Source organism: Phyllopteryx taeniolatus, chromosome 14 (assembly GCF_024500385.1).
Source record: "Phyllopteryx taeniolatus isolate TA_2022b chromosome 14, UOR_Ptae_1.2, whole genome shotgun sequence".
Taxonomy (NCBI): Eukaryota; Metazoa; Chordata; class Actinopteri; order Syngnathiformes; family Syngnathidae; genus Phyllopteryx; species Phyllopteryx taeniolatus.
In genome coordinates, this window is record NC_084515.1 from 22,540,392 (window position 1) to 22,561,590 (window position 21,199).

Below are 21,199 nucleotides of genomic sequence, written 5' to 3' on the forward strand. Positions count from 1 at the left end.
TGCTTTACTCCCACACGTCCGTCCATCCATTTATTGCCGCTTATCCGAGGTCGGGTCGGGGGGAGCAGCTAAAGCAGGGGAGCCCAGACTTGCCTCTCCCCAGCCACTTCGTCCACCTCTTCCAGCAGGGGGATCCTGTGGCGTTCCCAGGCCAGCCGGTCGATACATTCTCTTCAACACGTGCCCAGAACACCTCACCAGGGAGGCATCCGCGGCGGCGTCCTAACCAGATGCCCGAGCCGCCTCATCTGGGTCCTTTCTATGCGGCAAAGCAGCGGCTCAACGCTGAGCCCCTCCTGGATGACCGAGCTTCTCACCCTATCTCAAAGGAAGACCCTGGACGCCCTGAGGTGGAAACAAATTTTTGTTGTTTCGTTCACGACCCAGAGCCCGTGACCATAGGTGAGTTAAATATATGAGTGTTACAGCAAAAGCAAAGCAATACGGTGTGATATTTCAGTTTTTCTTTTTGAATAAATCTGCAAAAATTTCAAAAATTCCGTTTTTTTTTCTGTCGATATGGAGTGCTGTGTGTACATTAATGAGGAAAAAAAAAAAAAAAAAGTCATTTAAATGATTTCAGCCAAATGGCTGCAATATAAAACATAGTGAAAAATTTGAAGGGGGTCTGAGTACTTTCCGTACCCACTGTACATATTTATTTCCATACGTTTACAAAGCATGCCTAATCTTTGGGCCAGAAAATGTACAGTAACCTTCCAAAAGCCGTCTGTATTATGTACCCGTGCGCGTATATGTATGTGTGTGCGTTGATGATTATGCAAATAATGATTAGACAATTGGACCAGGAAGTTTCAATGAGGAAGAAAAAAAAAAAAAGCAACCAGTTTTTGTGAAGTTCCTCATTGTGGGGGGCGGGCCCGGCTGCCGAGACCAACACCAGCAGTTTCGTGAGTGAGTGGGCCAGCCAGGTGGAAAAGCTCACAGCCAATGTGAGGACCGGGAAACGTGTTCACAGCGCGTTAACGGCTTGCTCACACATCAAGAGGTAAGGACAATGTGTGTGACGTGTCAGGAAAAACAACCAGCATCTAGTCATTGTGTGCTATCATGGGTGAATTATTAGGGGGCATGCATTGTAAAGATGTTATCGCTGGTCTATTTTGGGGGGCTACTCTTTAAAATTAGTCACCTTTCTCCATAAAGGATATTTTTTTTTCCACGAGATAAGTTTTTTTTTTTTAAGATGTGAAGCCTTTATTTCTTTCAAAAGCTCATTCTGTAAATGAAACTTGATAATATTTGAGTTGCAGACTCTTGCTGTCTCCTTTCATTTTCAATATAGGCTTTGACATGGTCCATTGCTAAAGGAGGAAGTTTTTTCGGTTGCTCATTGTCTAGTGTGTCGTGTGCATGCGCACAGGCTCCTAATCTGTTCAGATCCTTCGTTTCCGGCTGTTTGCTGTCAAGTTAAAAATATAACCTGAGGCAGTGACCCGACAAAGCGCTGTGGAACGCCTTCTTTCACCTTCATTTTTATGTACTTTTCCCCCCAGTAGATCAAATGACTCTGCTTGCAGTCAGTAGTTAACCAGTTGTATTTTATATGAAAACATTCGGCAGAGAAACAACCGCTTTGATAGGCCAAAGAAAAGTTAAACTCAACTACTTGCAGTACGTCTTTTTCTTCAAAATGTCCCAAAAGAGAAATGTAGAGCACTGACCTCATTTTACAAACGTAGTCATCGCTCAATGTAGATCAACAGAATTACTTGGGATTATTTTTCCGTGTCATGTCGCAGGATAGCAATCACTTGTTGTGAGGCAAAATTCATGCGGCAGAATCATTTCTGCCCCGAAGCCAAATGAAAACACTCAAATAAGGAAAATATTCACAACCGCACTAAAAGCAGGGCACCATTTGCATGGGAAGCAAACCGCACCTAAAATCCCGCGAAGTGTACTCAAAACCTTGTACTTGAGTAGATCCTCCACAGCAGCCTCCGAACTCGCTGGCACTGTCTTCTGTTTTTCGTCTGTGTAGGTTGTATTGATTGACAGTGTGATCTCTGTCACTGCAATACCATCAATGAAATCAACCGCCAATGTTTTGTATCACTGTTATGACCTAGAAGACCATTACAGGGGCCAGTATATGGACAATGACAGAGTTTGTATGGCGCTGCCTTTGGTGGGGAACAAGCCAATTGTGATTGAAGTGTCAATTTTACAACACAATACACTTTTGCTTCCATAAGACCGAGGCTAATTTCGCGTCTTTAAATAGCGCATCTGAATGGCAGGTGTAAACTGCATCGATGAGCGTAACCACGACGAGGCGTGACAGTGAGAAAGGACCCTTTCAGAGCATTTAAAAAAAAAAAAAACTGTGCATTCTGTCCCAAATTTTAAATATTTTAATCAAACAAAACGTGACTTTTATGCATCACTTCAAATCATTTTGGTTCAAACTTCATTCTCCCCCAAATTTTCGATGATTAAAAACCATCAATGCTACACGTTCCAATTACTCACTGATGAGTTTATTTCATACCCATTGGTGGATAAGGGCCAATCACAAAATCTCTGTCATTCAGTGAATGTATCTTCATTTGACCGAACAAATCATGTGGGTAAAGCTATTAAGCAATGATTAAATCAAGCAATTCAATTGAATTCTTTTTTACTCTTGATCCTTCTGGATTTTGGACAATGCTGTGTGATTGCCCTTTTTCTGTCCCAGAATTAGTTTGCAATAGTGCACAAAACAAAGTCTATGAAGGTACACACGCTTAACATACGCGCCAAATTTTTGAAGACCATTTGACTAAAAGGGGACATCCAAAGGGCGAACCAGCTCCATATTTTTTAGCTTGGCTTCTGAGGTGAAATGGCCAAGTTGTCCACACTTAATGTGTCTGAATAGAAGAGACGTGCAGAGTCCGCGGTAGATAAAGTACAAATACATCAATAGAGAGTAATTTGATGCAAACACATTTGTGCAGTATTTACCTTTCTTTCAAAATAAAGTTACTGTGATGAAGAAAGAAAAATGCATCAAATTGAAAATCGAGCATGTCAGCCCACACGGGTGCGTGGCACCCAGACATTAGAAATACTGTTTTTTTTGGGTCATTGTTTTTGTCAGTAAAAAAACATGGTAACGATCCGGTACACCTTTCTTTTTTCACTTCCCCATTTAGACATTATGGGTTGTATCAAGTCCACACTGAACAGCAGGCTGTGCGAGGCCACCGAGGAGAAAATCAGTCAGCAGACAGTATGTCATGAATTTAATACGACCTGAGGAAGGAAGACAGACAATTGAACATGTCTGTCTCCTGTTACAGAATCACTCCATGTTGCCTGGCCAGGTATTTCAAAGGATGGAGGGTATGCCATTTTTTTATTCTTATCTCTGGCTTATTTTAGTTTTTTATTTGAAAATATTGGTTAAAACATATAGTTCCAATATCCAATTTGGCAGACCCATTTTGCTTTTCTTTTTCTTTCTGCCATGTGTACTGACAGTAGCTGTGCTGCTTTTTGTCTTAATTTGTTACAGAAAATTAGAAACAAATAATATTGAACAATGTGTCCTAACTTTGATAATACGTGATGATTTATGAGTCAGCTTAACTCACATAACTTATACCTCAGTATATTCTTCTACTCTTCTGACATTATTCTTCTCTCGACACTCTCTGTATAAACTAGTCCTTATACAAGAAAGCAAAAGAAAAAAGTGCTTACCGGTATATTGCTGAAATCTTGGTGTCATGTATGTAAGACTACAGTTTGAACTTTAGACGCATATCATTCCTGAGTGTGTTGCTCTAATTCCGGTTTGTACAGCCGCAGGGCAGCGGCATATATCCATAGGTTCCATTTAAAGTGGAAATACCTGTATATCTGGACAATAGCAAATTCAGTGTCACTCAGTTATGACAAACTGTAAGATTTAACAAACATTGTATCTCTCCTCAGAGCAACACAAGATTGGCAAGGTAGTGGTGGGCCTTTACCCATATGAAGCTGTACATCCTGATGACCTTGGTTTCACAAAAGGAGAAAAGATGACAATTCTTGAGGAGTGAGTGTCTGAACTAGAAGCACAGAAACTCCTTCCCAGTATTTAGGATGCGAGTCAGGACTCATCGATGAAAATATACAACAATTGCACTTAAACACTCTTTGCAGACACGGCGAGTGGTGGAAAGTCAAATCGCTGACATCTGACAAACAGGGCTTCATCCCATCCAATTATGTTGCCCAAGCAGACACCATGGAAACAGAGCAGTGAGTCTGTCTGTGCATACGTATATACTGTACATACATATGTGGACTTTGTTGTGTTTCCTTTCCAACAATTTAAGAGCATCCATACTTTTGGGGAGATTTTCCAAAAGTCCACAAGAAGAGCCTTTGTGAGGCTCAATCACAATTCTTGTTCACTCATTTTGATGGGGAATGATGAGTGTGCGACGTTCACGTCACCATTCCAAAAATTAACTAGTACTAGTATACTTCTTTTTTGTTTGTTTGTTTTCACTTAATATGTTGCTGATGGGCCATTGCTTTCATTTCATTTTCCCATCGTTGCTACCTATTCAGTCGGCATTCGTGGCCAGCTGCAGCTTTCACCCTACAATCTCAAAACATGAGGAAAAATGGGTTGCTTGAATGGTCTTTTTTAAAAATATGGAATTAAAAAGAAAAAACGGACTTTTGTCCTTAATGCGCAAACAAAAAGACGCAACACAGTATGACAGGAACGATGGCGAAAGGACATCGATAACTTTGCATTCCTCGCAGCTCTGGCTGACAATATTATCTTAACAGAATATTTATTTGATCTATTCTTATATTCCAAAATAAAGTCCATATCACGACGGTGTGATTGTACAGTTCTAACTAAAGGATTCTGATACAAATAATTTGTCATTTGAACAATGTCATAAATCAATTAACATTTTGAGCCGGGATTCCAGTTAAGAACCTCTCAACTGTGAGGCAGATGAGCTAACGACTACACACGGTGCTGCCCTTGATTATTTTGCTTTTTTTTTTGTTTAATTCTTTGGCACAAAAACCTCCACGTCCCAACCACAGAGTTAATAATCATCCTTTGCAGGTGGTTTTTCAAGGAAATTACCAGAAAAGATGCCGAGAGGCAGCTACTGTCGCCTGCAAACAAACCTGGGGCTTTCCTTATCAGGGAAAGTGAAACTTCAAAAGGTAAGGAAATCACAATGGCATTGAAGGGCACCTCCATAATTATTTGCCAATTTCACGATTCCTGTTGTGACAGCCTTCCTCCTGCCGTCTGACTCTAATCTTAAAACCGCTGTTAATTTTTTCTGTCCCAAGGTAGCTTGTCGTTGTCCATACGAGATGTTGACCACCAGACAACAGAATCAGTCAAACACTATAAGATCAGAAAGTTGGATAATGGTGGTTTCTACATCTCTCCAAAGATCTCCTTCCCTGACATCGGCACCATGATCAAACACTACCACAGTGAGTACGACTTTGGGCAAAGGAGGATCTCACTTTCCTGAAATCAGTGATTATCTTAGCATGTGCATAAATGTCTGATTTGTATTTGCGATGAACAATGCATTTCACATGAAGAAGAATGGACTTAAGAAAGCTCTTGATTTTGAATGACAGTACTGAGGTGTACAATGATCGGTCAGCCATCTTCTCAAAAACCTTTTGGAATTATCTTTTCATGACATCACACCACAAAAGCATTGATTGTGAAGTACAGATACTTTACACATTATTTCCAGTGCTCTAATAGTTGCAACCATACTGTAAGTGCTTTTCCTTCCTGTTATCCACTGATTTTTTTTTTTTTTTTTTTTTTTGGGGGGGGGGGGGGTGCTGCCATCTATAATCAGTTTTATAGTTTGTCATGAATATTAGTTTAAAGATACCACTAAATGTGTTTGTGTCTAAATGTCTGTGTATTTTTCAGACAAAGCAGATGGCTTGTGTCGTAAACTGGACCGTCCATGTGTAAAGCCGAAAGCTCAGAAGCCGTGGGATAAGGACGCCTGGGAGATTTCCAAGGAGTCCATTACGATGGTGAAGAAACTCGGAGCTGGGCAGTTTGGAGAAGTCTGGATGGGTGTGTATGGAGAGAGGAACTACAAAAGAGATGACACTGAGAATAATGTTGAGTTGGACGGCAAATGCCACAGAAGGGGATCCACTGCCTTAGTAAGAGAGATACTGTACATTTCTGTGGCCTAAACAGAAAACACAAAGTTTCACTTCCCCTATTGTGGCTTTGGAAGAAAAAAAGAAAGCACATAACAGAACTAAAGATTATTTAATTTCATTTTCAGAAAAAAGACATACATCCAATGGCCGAAAAGGTCGCTGATGTAACAATGTGTGTGTTTTCATTATAAAATGTTTCATATCAGAATATAGAAAACCTGATTAATCATTTTCAAAACAGAATTCAAAGCCCTACAAAGTGACCAAAGTGTTTTTGAAGGAAATTGCAGGCAAATACTAGGATTTTTCGTAGAACAAATCTGAACACTGACAACATACTTGGCATATTTAAGCCTCAATTTAAGAATGTAAATTATTATACCACATAGCTCAATGCTACATCAAGAAACTTGTAGATTTTTATAGATTTTATAGACAGATCTTCATCACGTTCCTCCTTGCAAAAAGGAGCAGATCGGGTCATATTGTGTTGCTGCCTTCTTACGGTCTCTACGTCTTCTGGGTACTGCCCTGTATACTGGAATGTCCTCACCCTCTTAACTATGTGAAAACCGTCAGGCCAAAGTGATGCACCATCCTGGAGGAGTTGCAATACCGACTGTAAGCAGCATCTGTGGGTTGCAGACACGGCCTCATGCCACGAGTAGAAAAATGCAAAACTAGCAAGGAATCGGCCACGGGCTGGTTCGCTCATTGCATCTCTTCACTCAACATTGAGAACATTTCATTTTTCATGACCTCATTTTTGGCTGTCTTTTTCATCAGCTTACTACAACAACACAACCAAAGTAGCAGTAAAGACGCTGAAGCCAGGCACCATGACGGTGGAAGCCTTCATGGAAGAAGCAAACATCATGAAGACGCTACAGCATGAAAGACTTGTGCGTCTCTACGCCGTCGTGACAAAGACGCAGCCAATATACATCATCACTGAATTCATGGCAAATGGTAAACTACATTACAAAAGAAAGTCAACATTATTTATGTTCCTTGGATGGCAGCATATGTTACTCGAAAATGGTAGTGTTTTAAGTTGCATTTGTAGATGTAGCGACGAACTGCGTTAACTGACAGTGGTTTTCTAAAGTGTTCATGAGCAAACGTGGGAATATCCTTTACACCATGATGGCAGTTTTTAATGCAGTGCCGCCTGAGGCACCAAAGGGCACGGGCATTCAATGTTGGTTTTGTCTTACATGCAGAGATTTTCCCACATTCTCTCAATCCTTTGATGATATTATGGTCTGTAGATGCTGAAATCCTTAAATTCCTTGCAGTTGTTTCTTAAACTGTTGGACTATTTGCCCACCCAGTTGTTCACAAAGTGGTGAACCACGGCCATCTTTGCTTGTGAACAGTTGAGCCTTTCGGGGATGCTCCTTTTACCCAATCATGTCCAAATACCCTGTTCACCTGTTTAAAGTTCCAAACAAGTGTGCGTGTTTTTTTTAGCATTCCTCAAAATTCCCGGCCTTATTTTTTGTTCTGGGTGTGTTGTGGGTAGCTACTCAAAAGAAAATTGCAAATATTTCATAATTTACAATTTTGTGCAGCACAGTGGATGAGGGCTTAGGTCATCAATAGTACAGTTCTGAAGTGTAGCGTTCAAATGTCAGCTACGGCTCTGCTGTGTTGTTCGCATGTTCTCCCCGTACTTGCATGGGTCCCACATTCCAAAAACATGCTTGTTAAGTTAATTGACGACTAAATTGTCCATATTTGTCAATATGAGTATGAGCGGTTGTTTGTCTACAGTGCACGTGCCCTGTGATGGACTCGCGACCAGTCCAGGGTGTTACCTCACTTAATTTCCAAAGTCAGCAGAGATGGGCCTCAGCTCACTCGGGATCCTAAAGGCGATAAACCGAACAGAAAATGGATGGATATTTAATTGGACTCATCATTTACAGTATGGCCATTCATTTATGCCTGAACGTGAAATTCCAGATGTGTTTTTCCTCTTCTCTGCACGTTAGGGAGCCTGCTTGACTTCCTCAAGAGTGACGCAGGCTGTAAACTGCAACTGCCCAAGCTCACGGATTTTGCAGCACAGGTGACCCTCACGCAAATCTGAGTACCTCATCATTTGCTCCAATGCATTTCCATTTTATGCATTATGAATTATGGATTATGTAGTGTGTGTTGATTTAACTTCTGGATTCATGAATAACATTTCTTTCCTCATATATGTTGATAGCTATCATACACCTGTATGCATTCGGTATGTAATCCTCTAAATCGTTGTTTTTCTCCTAAATTCGTTGCAGATTACAGAAGGCATGGCATATATAGAGAGGAAGAAATACATCCACAGAGACCTGAGAGCAGCAAACGTTCTCGTGTCAGAGAGCCTGCTCTGTAAAATTGCCGATTTTGGACTGGCAAGAGTCATAAGTGATGATGAATACACTGCCAAAGAGGGTGTGTGCGTGTGTGTGCTTATGACTTCAGTGTTGTTTCATCTGTTTTGTTTTTATTTTGCTTTTTACACACACTTTTCACAGTAAGATAGATGTACTGACGCTCTTTGTTCGTGCCTAGTGAAATGTTAAATCCCGCATTTGCTGTATAGCACACACTACGTAGACCACAGATATGACTGGCACATGGAATTCAATCCTGATAATGATTAGGTTAAGGAAAAAAACAAAAATATTCTTATCTTGGCTACAAGTATGTGTTGTGTTTGTCCTCCCCAGGAACGAAGTTCCCCATCAAGTGGACTGCACCTGAGGCAATAAACTATAGCTCTTTCACGATCAAGTCAGACATGTGGTCCTTTGGAGTTCTGCTTTACGAGCTTATTACGCTTGGGAAAATGCCTTATCCAGGTGAACATTAAGTCATGTATATTAGACCGGGAAAGCTGATATTTCAACTCCTATGCCTGTCACACCTACAGACAATTTTGAGTCTTCAATTAACCTACCATGCATGTTTTTGGGGATGTGCAGTGAAGACCTGAATATGGGAGACAAGAAAACAATACATAACATGAAACCAAACTAAATCTAATTGAAATAATCCACAAGTCCACACAAACACTGATCATGACATAAACCCCCCAAGGGACGGAGTCCAGACATGCCTAAAAACCAACCCTGTCCACAAGAGGGTGGATGGAAGGGGGCCTGGAGGTGTGGACGAGTCTAGCCCATCTGGTGGACGTCCGAGATGCCAAAATACATTGTCACAACATTATAAATCTTAACACCCTTCCGCTTGTGCTAAAATGCTCCATGTTGACCACTGTTTATTTACATAGTAAACCACAGTAGCTTGAAAGGAAATGACAACCTGCACCTGTGTATTTTGTTCAGGTATGACAAAAGCAGAAGTGATGTCCTCGGTGCAGCGTGGCTACCGGATGCCCTGCCCTGACAACTGTCCCGCAGAGCTGTACGACATCATGATGTCCTGCTGGAAAAGCGCGCCCGATGACAGGCCCACTTTTGAGTACATGCAGAGCGTCCTGGATGACTATTACACTTCCACCGAGGGACAGTATCAGCAACAACCGTAGAGGCAGATTGTTGGAGAGACTTTTTTCGCACAGATGGTTATTTTTTTTGCTCTACGTTCTGACTGGAGCGCCTCTTGGTGTTGTATTTATGAAAGTTACTTGTGAAAATGGCCACTTGACACTCTAAGAAAGTACAGCAATTATACTGCTCCATCTTTGAATTTTCTTAAGCTGTCAGAAACATTTTCTTCAAAATAGCTGTTCGGCTCTTGTGTCATTGACCAATCAAGTGTATCACATGCTTCATATTGAAGTACTTCAACTTCCTTTTTTTTTTTTTTTAAGCAGTTGTAAACTTGCGTTGCCCCAATATCACTCTTACCCAAGTGGAGATGCTTTAGCTTGAATGTTAAACCTGAACTTAACCAAAAGAGGCACCAAAACTGTTGAAAATTGTGTGTGTGCGTGTGTGTGTTGTGTGATGATTTGTATACTCTGCCATTCTGTTTTTGCACCACATATGTACGTATCAAATATCATGGTGATATTGTGTATCTCATAAACATGATTTATCTAATCAATCCGTGCCTTTTCAAGTCACGCTTATCCCATTCAGGGATCGCCATTATTCACTCTCACATCACATGTATGGACACTTTAGTCTTAAATGAACCCTTTTTCCCCACCTCATTTGAGTTTTTATGTCTTGAATGAACCTAACGTGCATTATTTTTGAAAACGTAGGTGGCAACCAGAATATCCGGAGGAAACCTTGTTTTATTTTGAAATGTATGGAGGTTCCGGTGTGGTCACATGGGTCCAAGATGGCCGCGCCCTGCGATCGACAGTTGCAGACGGAGCCTGAGCGGGTTTGAAGTGTCAGTCGAAGAGGTGCACGTCTCGGTTGACGCCTTCCAAAAGGAAGCTCGTGTGTTCCTCGGGTTGGCCGACATGAGCAAGGGCGAATTAATCCTGTGAGTAGTCCGCTTCGTGCTGTTCCGCAACCACAGCGATGCAGCTACGTTAGCCGTTAGCTGTCAGTGGCCTTATGAAAACAGTCTTCAGTCATCGTTATGAAAGCAAATTGTTAGCAAATTAAGAGTAATTCCCAGGAGAGCAGGACTGGACTACAGTCTTCGAGCTGTTCAATAGTCAACATTGAACAGAAATATTATATTGTCTCGAACATCCTTCCTTTCAATGGTTTTTGCCCTCAAATGAAGTGAAAACTAATGCAACATAAGCGCATGGTTCAACAGTAATAATACTGTCTGCGTTGTTGTGAATAGACACGCTGCTGATGTTTTATTTCGTGGGATTTAGGGATGCATTGCTTCCACTGCCTTTTATTCAACCGCCTCGATGGTGCCGGGAGGCGATAAGAGGAGCGCGAGTCTTATCTGTCCCGGCCACCACTGGGGAGTTGGACGTCTGTAGTTTAGATAACACAGCTTGACGGCGAGGGGTTAATATGTGCTGGCTGTTAACCCTTCTGTTGTTACAACCGTCCATACATAAAAAGCACATTTTGTAACTTCAAGTCAGTGTGAACGGGCCAAGGTCTTTGTCGAAAACAGTGATGCTCTTCTTCCAGTCGCAGTCTGAGCCGCATTATTATAATGTTTTTTATTTGACGAACCGCTTAGAATGAATATGACTGATGTTCCTCCCAGCCCTGAAGACTTCCCTCAACTCCAGAATGACACATTCCTACGAGCAGCTCGAGGTGAACAAACCGAGCATGTCCCCGTCTGGTGTATGAGACAGGCCGGAAGATACCTACCCGGTACTGGCATCTCTTTTCTGCTCTGTTGAACTAACACGCCAGCTGGATATCTGTCCAGCATCAATTGTGATGATTAACATTTTGTCATATTTGCAGAGTTTCGCGAGTTCAGGGCAGGGAAGGACTTTTTTGAAACGTGCCGCTCACCAGACGCCTGCTGCGAGCTCACACTGCAGGTATGGCATTACTTTCGCACGTGAATTATCTTCTCATCTTAACCTTCAAGGTAGACTCTTCTCAGGTTTCTGCTTGCTACTTGCTGTCCCACCTCCAAGCAGTTATTTTTAAGCTTCACCCTGCTGATTAAGTGACATTTGATGTAAAACATGTAATTCCTAAACACGATTTTAAAGGAGACATAGTAAACATTAAATTTATTTATTTATTTATTGGGTAATTGTTTTGCTTAATTGTCCGTGTTGTGTAATATTGTTTAGAGAAAAGTGTTTTCGTCCACCAATCTACTGCTATGCAAGTCAAACAGTGTAGCAACAGTAGCTGCAGTGCTACCAACTGCAATAATAATGTCATCGATGCACAGATTCACTTTTCCAGACTTAAAATTAGTTTGTAGTCTATGTTGAGTTCCATCACATGTTTATAGTATAGTATCTTTATTGTTTTCATTTAGATTTAACTGTGTCTGTTTTTCTGTCTTTTAGCCTCTTAGGCGTTTTCCATTTGATGCTGCCATCATCTTTTCTGACATCCTTGTTGTGCCACAGGTAAGCTTTGTCACATTCTGTTTATTAAACATTGTCTACTAACTAAAAAAATGAAAGGTTCATGGCGAACAAGCACGTAATATGACAATAGGCTGAACATTTAGTTAGGAAGAATTAATCATGCATACTGCACATACACTACTGTAATCGGTGCTTTCCAACAATTTAAAAATGGTAAAAATGCTTGAAATTGCCATTATGCCTGCAGTTCCATGTTGTAATGTTTTATCTGGTGACTGCCTGCTTTGCTGCCCCCTAGTGGCTTTTAACCTTTATGTAATTATGATGTCATTTCATGGGTCACACAGGCAGGTGCCGTGAAAAAGTATTCACCCCTCTTCTCAAATTCTTAGATTTTTGCATAGTTTCCCCACTTTGTTTAGGATCATCAAAAAATGTAAATATCAGACAAATATCACCCATGTGAACTTAAAATGGTGATTTCATTTATTAAAAAAAAAAAAAGAAAGAAAATGACCGGTACTCAAAGTTACCTGGACCTGTGTGAAAAAGTAATTACCCCTCTTATTAAATCATGAATTAATTGTGGCTAATCACAACATTTGGTTCATTTTCACTGATCACACCTAAGCCTGGTTACCTTCAGACCTGTTCATTCAAGAAAACACTTAAACAGAGCCTGTTTGACAAAACCAAGTCGGACGAAAGCTCTAAAAAAGCTGCAACAAACATCACACGATCCAAAGAAATTCAAGAGCAGTCAAGAAATAAAGTCATTGACATCCATCAGTCTGAATGGATGAACATTTATTGAAACTTGATAGTGAAATTGAAAGTTGTAGATTGCATAGATTCATTCGTCTTTCATTCCTTGCCTTCCCCCCTTCAGGCAATGGGTATGGATGTCCAGATGGTGCCAGGCAAAGGTCCGACATTCCCAGAGCCCCTGAAGGAGCCAGAAGACCTGCAGCGTCTCCGTGTGAAAGTAGACGTAGCCAAAGAACTGGGTTACGTTTTCCAAGCCATCACACTGACCAGACACAAGATTGAGGGCAAAGTGCCACTGATAGGATTCACTGGAGCACCGGTGAGGTGTTCTGAAAGGGCATTCTGAAGATGTTGAAAACTTATTATTTTTGTCTCTAATCGATTTGCGTTCCTTTAACAGTGGACGCTCATGTCTTACATGATAGAAGGTGGCGGTTCCAACACCCACTCGAAGGCGAAGCGTTGGCTGTATCGACATCCCGAGGCCAGCCACGTGCTGTTGAAGATGCTCACGGATGTTATTGTCGAGTATCTGCTGGGCCAGGTGGCAGCTGGAGCCCAGGTCAGGCTTCTGCTCATGCCTATACAGATACAGTATGTTGATGTTCAATGGAGAACATACAAACATCCTGAAATATGATTTGTATGAGGGCCAGTCGAAAAGTAATGTGCCCAATTAAATTTTACCTATTAATAATGTTTTTTTTTTCAGATATTGTCACAGTTTGTATTTTAAATACTTGTTTAAAAAAAAAAAAAAAAAGTTTTGTTGAACCCTGTCCTCTTCCTGTCACCCATCTTGGAAATGACATTGTTGGATGCCCGTCAGAAGCAGAGAGCTGATTGAATTTCTTACTTTTGGAGGGGAATCACTACTCAACATTTTCATAATGTTGCAAAATATGGATGGGAAAGTTGCAATAGCTTACAGCACAATCAAAAAGTGGGTGTCAAGGTGATCGCCGTGACAAGCCAAAGAGCGGCAGACCAACGTCAGCTGTTAATCGTGGCAATAGTGCTCGTGTGCTGCTTTGAGTGACCTCTGTGACAGGCAAAGGGGAGGGAGACCATCTTCAGCGGTTCATCCTGGGCTTCAATAAATGTTTTTTTTTTTGTTTTGTTTTTTAAACAAAGCTTCAAACAAGTATTTAAACTACAACCTGAAAAATTCTGGGGAAATGGTTAATTATTCAAAGGTTAAATTTAACCGGGCTCATTACTTTTTAACTTGTATAACTACATTTGAACGTTATAAATATTTCAGTTCAAAGGCTTCCATCTACTGCTGTATTGACCGCCAATGACCGCTTTTGAAGTCAGATATCCATTTCAATTGTCAACTGATCATCACCTAGTAGTGAGTTGGCTCCAATTGTGGGGGAAGATGCCAGTCTGATCTGGCAGTTCCGAACGTATTGTGAGGGTCTGCTGGGAACGTCTTCATCAAGCTGAAGAAGCAGGCCTATCAGTCCTTTTTTGCCTGTGGGACTCCTGAGGCAGCTGATGGGTACCAGTTGCCCAAGCGGAATGCAGCTTTGGTGATCGCTGAAGCAAAAACTCGGGTGTGGGAGGAGTTCGGTGAGGCATTCTACCATCTGAAGAACATATCCAGAGTGAAGGCTTGCATGTGCCAAGCAGACCAGGAGAAGCTCATCCATTCTTTTATCTGAAGAAGGCTTGACTATTGTAATGGTCTTCTTACTGGACTCCCCAAAAAGAGCATTAAACAGCTGCAGCTCATTCAGAACGCTGCAGCTCGGGTTCTGATCAGAAAAAAGAGGTCAGAGCATATTACTCCAATTCTAAAGTCTCTACACTGGCTCCCCATCCGCGTTACAATAGATTTTAAAGTTCTGCTACTGGTATAGAAATCACTAAACGGTTTGGGTCCTGAATACATGAAAGAAAAGCTAATGGCATATAAACCCAGTAGGGCTCTGAGATCAACAGACTCGGGTCAAATAGTGGAGCACAGAGTCCAAGGCAAACCTGGTGAAGCAGCATTTCGATATTATGCTGCACACAAATGGAAGAAGTTGCCAACACAAGTGACGTCAGTCCAGGTTAAAAACTCTTCTTTTTTTTTTCCTCATGCTTTTCAGAGCATTTCCATTTTTTAATGCTATTTCTTCCACTGTACACTGTTTTAATTGTACTTTTATTTTTCTCTGTAAATGTTTATAAGCTTTTTTTTTTTTTTTTTTTTGGGTTTTTAAATGCTTTTAATCATGTAAAGCACATTGAGTTACCTTGTGTATGGCATGTGCTATATAAATAAATTTTAAATTTTAGTATCCAGTGCAACTGTACCGCACCATACCAAGAGCTGTTTCTATTTTTTTTGGGTTGCCTTTGGCTCGGTCAGTGATGCAAAAAAGCATCAACACTGTCGCAGCATCGCACAAGAACTGCTTTTTTGTGCCCCTTCACCGCCTCCTTTCGTTATGTAAAATGTCTCTTCGTCTGTGTCGTCCAGGCTCTGCAGGTCTTCGAGTCCCACGCCGGCATCTTGGGGCCGGTGGAGTTTCAAACTTTCTCTCTCCCTTACCTTCACGACATTGCTCGCCGTGTCAAAGAGAAACTCAAGGAGGCACGACAGGAAGTTCCCATGGTAAGAGAACACGCCCACATGCAGTACATACACATCAAGACATTTAGCCGAATATAACAATGTATTATTTTCATTCCTTTGAATTATTCAGACATATTTTCACCCCTTATATATGTTGTATTGCTCTCCTCGTTCGCTTATAATTATCTGCGTTATTGGTTGTAATGCTTTGTTTCTATTATTGCCACAAGAGGGTTCATTAAGGATTCACACATTTTCATTGTTTTTGTTTTGTTTTTTGCCAATAGATGGCAGCATTTCACCAGCAACAAGTTTTGTTGAGCCTTCAGGAAGTTTCAGTGTACAGTATTGACGTTTGTGTGTGTGTGTATGTGTGTGCGTGCGTGCGTGTGTGTGTGTTTGTGTGCACGCGCGTTTGTGTGATGCAGATCGTTTTTGCAAAAGATGCTCATTATGCACTTGAAGCTCTGTCTCAGTCTCATTACCAAGTGGTCGGGCTTGACTGGACCATTGACCCCCGCTCAGCACGGTAACACACACACACGCACACACTGCTAATTATTAACCAGCGCACTGTGTTTGATGAACAGAGCAGGAAACTCAGGATTTGATGTTTGGTGACAAACTAGCGGAACTTAGTAATGGTTAACTTGTTCATCAGTCAGAAGCCCTTGGCTCATCTGTGAGGACTTGGGCTTTGGGGCAGGGGGGTCGTTCATCATTCCAATCCCGCTGCGGACGAAAATGACACCCTGCTTCTTGGCTGCTGCTAAGGTGCCTTTGAGCAAAGCACCGACGCCTGCTTATAAGTGAAATGAACTGAAATGCTACGACAGATAAGTAACGTACAGTGGAACTGCCGAAGTCGAATGGCGCTAAGGTCATAAAATTAAGAGTACAACCAAAAAAAAAATAATAATGTGTATATATATATTATATATATATATATATATATATATATATATATATATATATATATATATATAATTAATATATATATATAAAAACAAAAAACGGCCGCACGGTGGCCGACTGGTTAGAGCGTCAGCCTCACAGTTCTGAGGACCTGGGTTCAATCCCCGGCCCCGCCTGTGTGGAGTTTGCATGTTCTCCCCGTGCCTGCGTGGGTTTTCTCCGGGCACTCCGGTTTCCTCCCACATCCCAAAAACATGCATGAATTGGAGACTCTAAATTGCCCGTAGGCATGACTGTGAGCGCGAATGGTTGTTTGTTTCTATGTGCCCTGCGATTGGCTGGCAACCAGTTCAGGGTGTACCCCGCCTCCTGCCCGATGACAGCTGGGATAGGCTCCAGCACGCCCGCGACCCTAGTGAGGAGAAGCGGCTCAGAAAATGGATGGATGGATGGAACAAAAAAACGTACGTGCATGACTTCAGGTGACACGTCTTTTTCTTTTTCTTTGGCTTTTTATGATTTCTGTGCAAGTACTACTATTCAGACAAAAAACTGATGATTGAAGACTCTAAATTGCCCGTATGTGTGAATTATTGTTTGTTTATACGTGCCCTGCGATTGGGTAGCAACCACTTCAGGGTGTACCCGACCTCTCGTCAGAAAATGGATGGATGGTTGGAATCAGAAAGTGGCAATTCCGCCAAATGCCCACTGCGTGGTACATTCTCCTGTGAGAAAGTATACGCCCGACCGACTCTGCTGATGTCACGTGGCTTAAAAAAAACCTAAACCAAACAAAAACAAAAAAAGAGATGATGAAAAAGCATTTTAAGCTATAGCTCAACAATTCAGGACTAAATTGTTCTATGTCTTTGCAGGTTTTAACTACAAACATGTATTTAGAAATGAAAATGAGTTGAGTTCAACTTTAAAGATGAACTGCTGTCATGCAGGATGTTATCTCAAAGACCTGAATACACTTTTTTTGTTGTTTTTTTGGCTCAGATTGCGTGTTTGAGCTTCATCTGCAATCCGAATGACCATTTTAAGGGAAACATTTAGCATATTGTTTCACAATATAAAACAGCTTGCAGGTGTTTAAAAAAAACATGCGAGGCCAATGGACGGTACTGATTTTGTTAGCACGATGGCTAGGGATAATGCAGTAAATTAGCCATTATGGCCCCTTTAAAATGATTCCTTTGTAAGAGATTTGGTTGAGTTCTCTGAAATGGCGGATGTATTTGCATTTGAATGAGTAATACTGTATGTGTGTGCATGTTGATTTCCATGTTTGTTTGTTTTTTTTTTCCTATTCAGGGAGCAGACAGGAGGAAAGGTTAGCCTTCAGGGAAACATGGACCCATGTGCGCTTTATGCTCCCAAGGTAACACACTAAACTTCTTTTTGGATGTCATTTTTGGATCCTCCTTTTGTGGATGCATGCGTGCGTATGTAGAAATTATTCATGACAACAAAGAGAACAGTTATTTGAAAACCATTCATATGGTAAGAATGCTTCATTTTTCTTCATTTCCAAATTGTGTTCCTATTTTCAACCCCCCATAAACATGCCGCCCTTCTTTATTCTTTGTTTTTCACGTCTGTACTCTTACCATACTTTGTCAAACTTTTGTCACACTCTACATATAATTGTTTGCCAAAAAATAGTTCATATCTGAACCAGTTCATAGAAATGGTAAAAAAAATAAAAATATCCCAAGTTGTTTGTCTGACCTCCCCCCCACCCCCCATTTTTCTTAGGAGCGTATCTCAGACATCGTGAGGAACATGCTGGAAGGGTTTGGCACCAGAGGCTACATTGCCAATCTGGGCCACGGTCTTTATCCCGATATGGACCCGGAGAATGTGGGCGCCTTCGTGGAAGCTGTACATCAACACTCAAAACAGATGGTCAAGCAAATTTAGACGGGGATCTAGAAAATGATCAAGAATGCATAATGTTGGATCGGTTTTATTTTGGGTAGAATCCTAAGTAAATAAACAGAAAAATGAACAACATTAACACTTCAATTACTTGACTTCATACAGTTTAAATGAATTTGCCTTTGTATACCACCACGACCTATTACAACCCTAATTCCAATGAAGTTGGGACGTTGTGTTAAACATAAATCAAAACCGAAAACGATTTGAAAATCGTGTTTGACCTATAAGATATTTCATGAACAAACTGAAAAACTTTATTGTTTTTTAGCAAATAATCATTTTCGCCTTCCCATGAGGAAGCAGAGTGTGGCTTCTCTGAGGCGGGCTCTCCTATCTCTGGGGTTGAGGTCACCGAGGTGGTTCAGAAGCTCCCCGGGGGTCGAAGAGATTCGCTCGGAGTTCCTAAAGGCGTGAGCCGAGATTCCAACCCAGAACTAGAAGACAATGACGCAGACGTAGGCGACTCTACTTTTCCTCCCGGCTGTAATTTGGAACGGTTAGAAATTAAATGTGTTTGTAAAATATTTGTTCATTGGGGTGTTAAAAGGAAAAGAATTTCACTTCAACCAAATGTACTTTTAACACACACGACTGAGGCAAACAAACGGCTCTCGGTATCTTTCCTGCTCAGAATGCAGTGTGTACATTAAGTCACCGTCTCCCCACCCAATGTCGCTTTTGAGTATCAACAAATGGCTTCCTAAAACAAGATTTTCTGTTCATCTCAAATGTATCAATCTGGTGGGAGTGGATTATGTCTTTGGATTTTTGAACGGGATGACCTCATTCCTGCAAGTATGCGTACATGACAAACACGTTCATGTTTTAAGACATGACATCGGTATTAATGTACGTTTCCAAGTGCAATGGAGTGCTGGGAAATACAAGCTTTAAACTGTAACAGATTTAATCAAAGCGCATCATCTTAAAAGCAGCTTTAGGGGAAAAATGCAAGGTTGGCCGTATAGCTTCAGCAAGGGAATTGTCACTGTGGAATCAGGTTTGATGGGGGAGGTGGAACAGAGCACTGAACTCAGCATCAAATGTATTTATTTTGTTACTGCATGTTTGGTTATGTTTGGAATGTATTTGGTGGCCTGCAATCCACTGAACACACACGTGGATAAAGTATATTATACATGCTTCTTAAGTTTAATTTCTATGGTTTATTCATTGGGCAGGGAGCATAGAATTTGTTTGTTTTAATCGTGTGAGATGTCAACATTAATAACTATATTAGAGGTCCCGTATTTTGGCTATTTAGACCTCCATAGAGTGAGTCTCGAACATGGACATAGTATAAAAGTGTCAATTGAATTTCAAACAAACACCTTGGTTTTGTCATAGCCCAGAAAAGGCCCCTTTGACAGCTACTTCTGTTTGACCCAGTTTTGTATCCGCTTTCTCCATATGCCCCCCCTTGGTCTGATGGGTTGCCTCCGTGTAGAAGACCCACTTGTGAGAGCACTTGTCATGGTGACAGCCCTGGCTCGGGAGCAGAGAGGTAGGCAAAGGTCTTCGCTAGTCATGTAGCAAGTCTAAATGAAATTTGAGAAAATCAAATGATCCTATTTCAGGCCTCTCAGCAGAAAAATCTCTAACTCAGGAATGCGTAGACAATTTTCATATTTCACGTTTACTGGAGCACCATAGAGAGAATATTACATCCCAAATGCTATAAAAAGTTGATTTGGTAAAAGATGTCCCTTTTAACTGTACTGTATGTTTCTCATAAAAGTGCTGCATGAGGTTTTCAGAGAAATCTGTCCCATTAATTCCCACAGAGTGTGCTTCTCAACTTGCCCTTCACATGACACGACTTTCATCCATTCTCTAATCTATTTACATTTCATCAAACGCTGCGATTTCATAATACGGTATGATGGTGACACACACTCCACAAACACAGAACACATGCAACAGGCATGTTTTTATTTTTACATTTTATTATCATTTTCTTTTTTTTTTTTTTAAAACATACAAACCCAATGCGTACAATGCAGTATTTTGCCACAAATCGGAAAGGGATTATATGTAAAGGGTTTTATTTTCATGAAATGAAAAAAAACCAATGTGCCTGGTTTCGACTAATTCCAGTGCATTGCATACCATACAATAATGTACGAAATTCTCCTGAGAATGGACCCAATAATATACTAAAGGACAATCACAATGTTAAAAAAAAAACAACAACAAAAAAACTCAAAGGAGTTTTCTCATCAGGTTTGTTCAAGAAAAGTGCTCATTGTGCTGCAGTTACATTCACTGCATAGCATCAATTGTTCAGGAAGCACAAAAGCCATTTTTCATCAACTGTAATGTATTATGTGAAAAGTGTAAGAAATTATCTACCAAAGGTGTTTTCATGCTGTGAGTTTTGTATAATCTCATTGGATACATTTGTGCTGTGGGGCAATCATCTTGCCTGCGCTTCTCGTTCTCGAAAATCTATTGTTTTGAGATTTGATCGGACTGATGCGTATTGCCAAGAATGTGTGCAGCGCCGGCAATGAATTTGGCTTGGTATTGCCAGTGCATAAAATAAACAACATTAACAAGCAATAGATGTCATATAATAGTTATAATAGTAAAGCTACAAAGAATCACAAGAAAAATACAATGGGCAAAGAAAACCGGAGTATGTCGATTACAATCTACGAAGCTTTAGTTTGGAGTTGGAAGCAACGCTGCATATCAGCAGTTATTGATGACCTAAAAAAAAAAATATATATATATATATATATATATATATATATATATATATATATATTGGACAGTGTTTTGTTGCTGGAGATCAAAGGTCAGCTGTTTAATCTCAGTAAAAATCAATCCTCTTTTTGAAATAA

At 40.8% G+C, this 21,199-nt stretch overlaps 2 protein-coding genes across 3 annotated transcripts; both read left to right on the top strand.

Annotated features, from left to right (window-relative positions):
• The first annotated feature begins 852 nt into the window (after positions 1 to 852).
• lyn (LYN proto-oncogene, Src family tyrosine kinase) lies at positions 853 to 10,332 on the top strand. 2 transcript variants are annotated; one of them, XM_061796621.1, is made up of 13 exons: positions 853 to 1,009; positions 3,165 to 3,241; positions 3,312 to 3,354; positions 3,949 to 4,054; positions 4,162 to 4,260; positions 5,096 to 5,199; positions 5,332 to 5,481; positions 5,945 to 6,097; positions 6,979 to 7,161; positions 8,190 to 8,266; positions 8,481 to 8,634; positions 8,913 to 9,044; positions 9,534 to 10,332. In XM_061796621.1, exons 2-13 carry the CDS (start codon positions 3,170 to 3,172, stop codon positions 9,734 to 9,736), a joined length of 1,476 nt encoding a protein of 491 aa, XP_061652605.1. In that variant the 5' UTR covers positions 853 to 1,009; positions 3,165 to 3,169; the 3' UTR covers positions 9,737 to 10,332. The 2 variants fall into 2 exon arrangements, with proteins under 2 accessions (XP_061652605.1, XP_061652606.1); XM_061796622.1 differs by lacking the exon at positions 853 to 1,009 and having other exon boundaries at positions 3,201 to 3,335.
• A 140-nt stretch (positions 10,333 to 10,472) lies between these two features.
• On the top strand, positions 10,473 to 18,425 carry urod (uroporphyrinogen decarboxylase). The gene is made up of 10 exons (XM_061796623.1): positions 10,473 to 10,650; positions 11,350 to 11,462; positions 11,559 to 11,638; positions 12,125 to 12,187; positions 13,038 to 13,235; positions 13,317 to 13,478; positions 15,393 to 15,527; positions 15,917 to 16,017; positions 17,724 to 17,790; positions 18,168 to 18,425. The coding sequence occupies exons 1-10, from the start codon at positions 10,490 to 10,492 to the stop codon at positions 18,330 to 18,332; spliced, it is 1,245 nt and encodes a 414-aa protein (XP_061652607.1). The 5' UTR covers positions 10,473 to 10,489; the 3' UTR covers positions 18,333 to 18,425.
• The last annotated feature ends 2,774 nt before the right edge of the window (positions 18,426 to 21,199 follow it).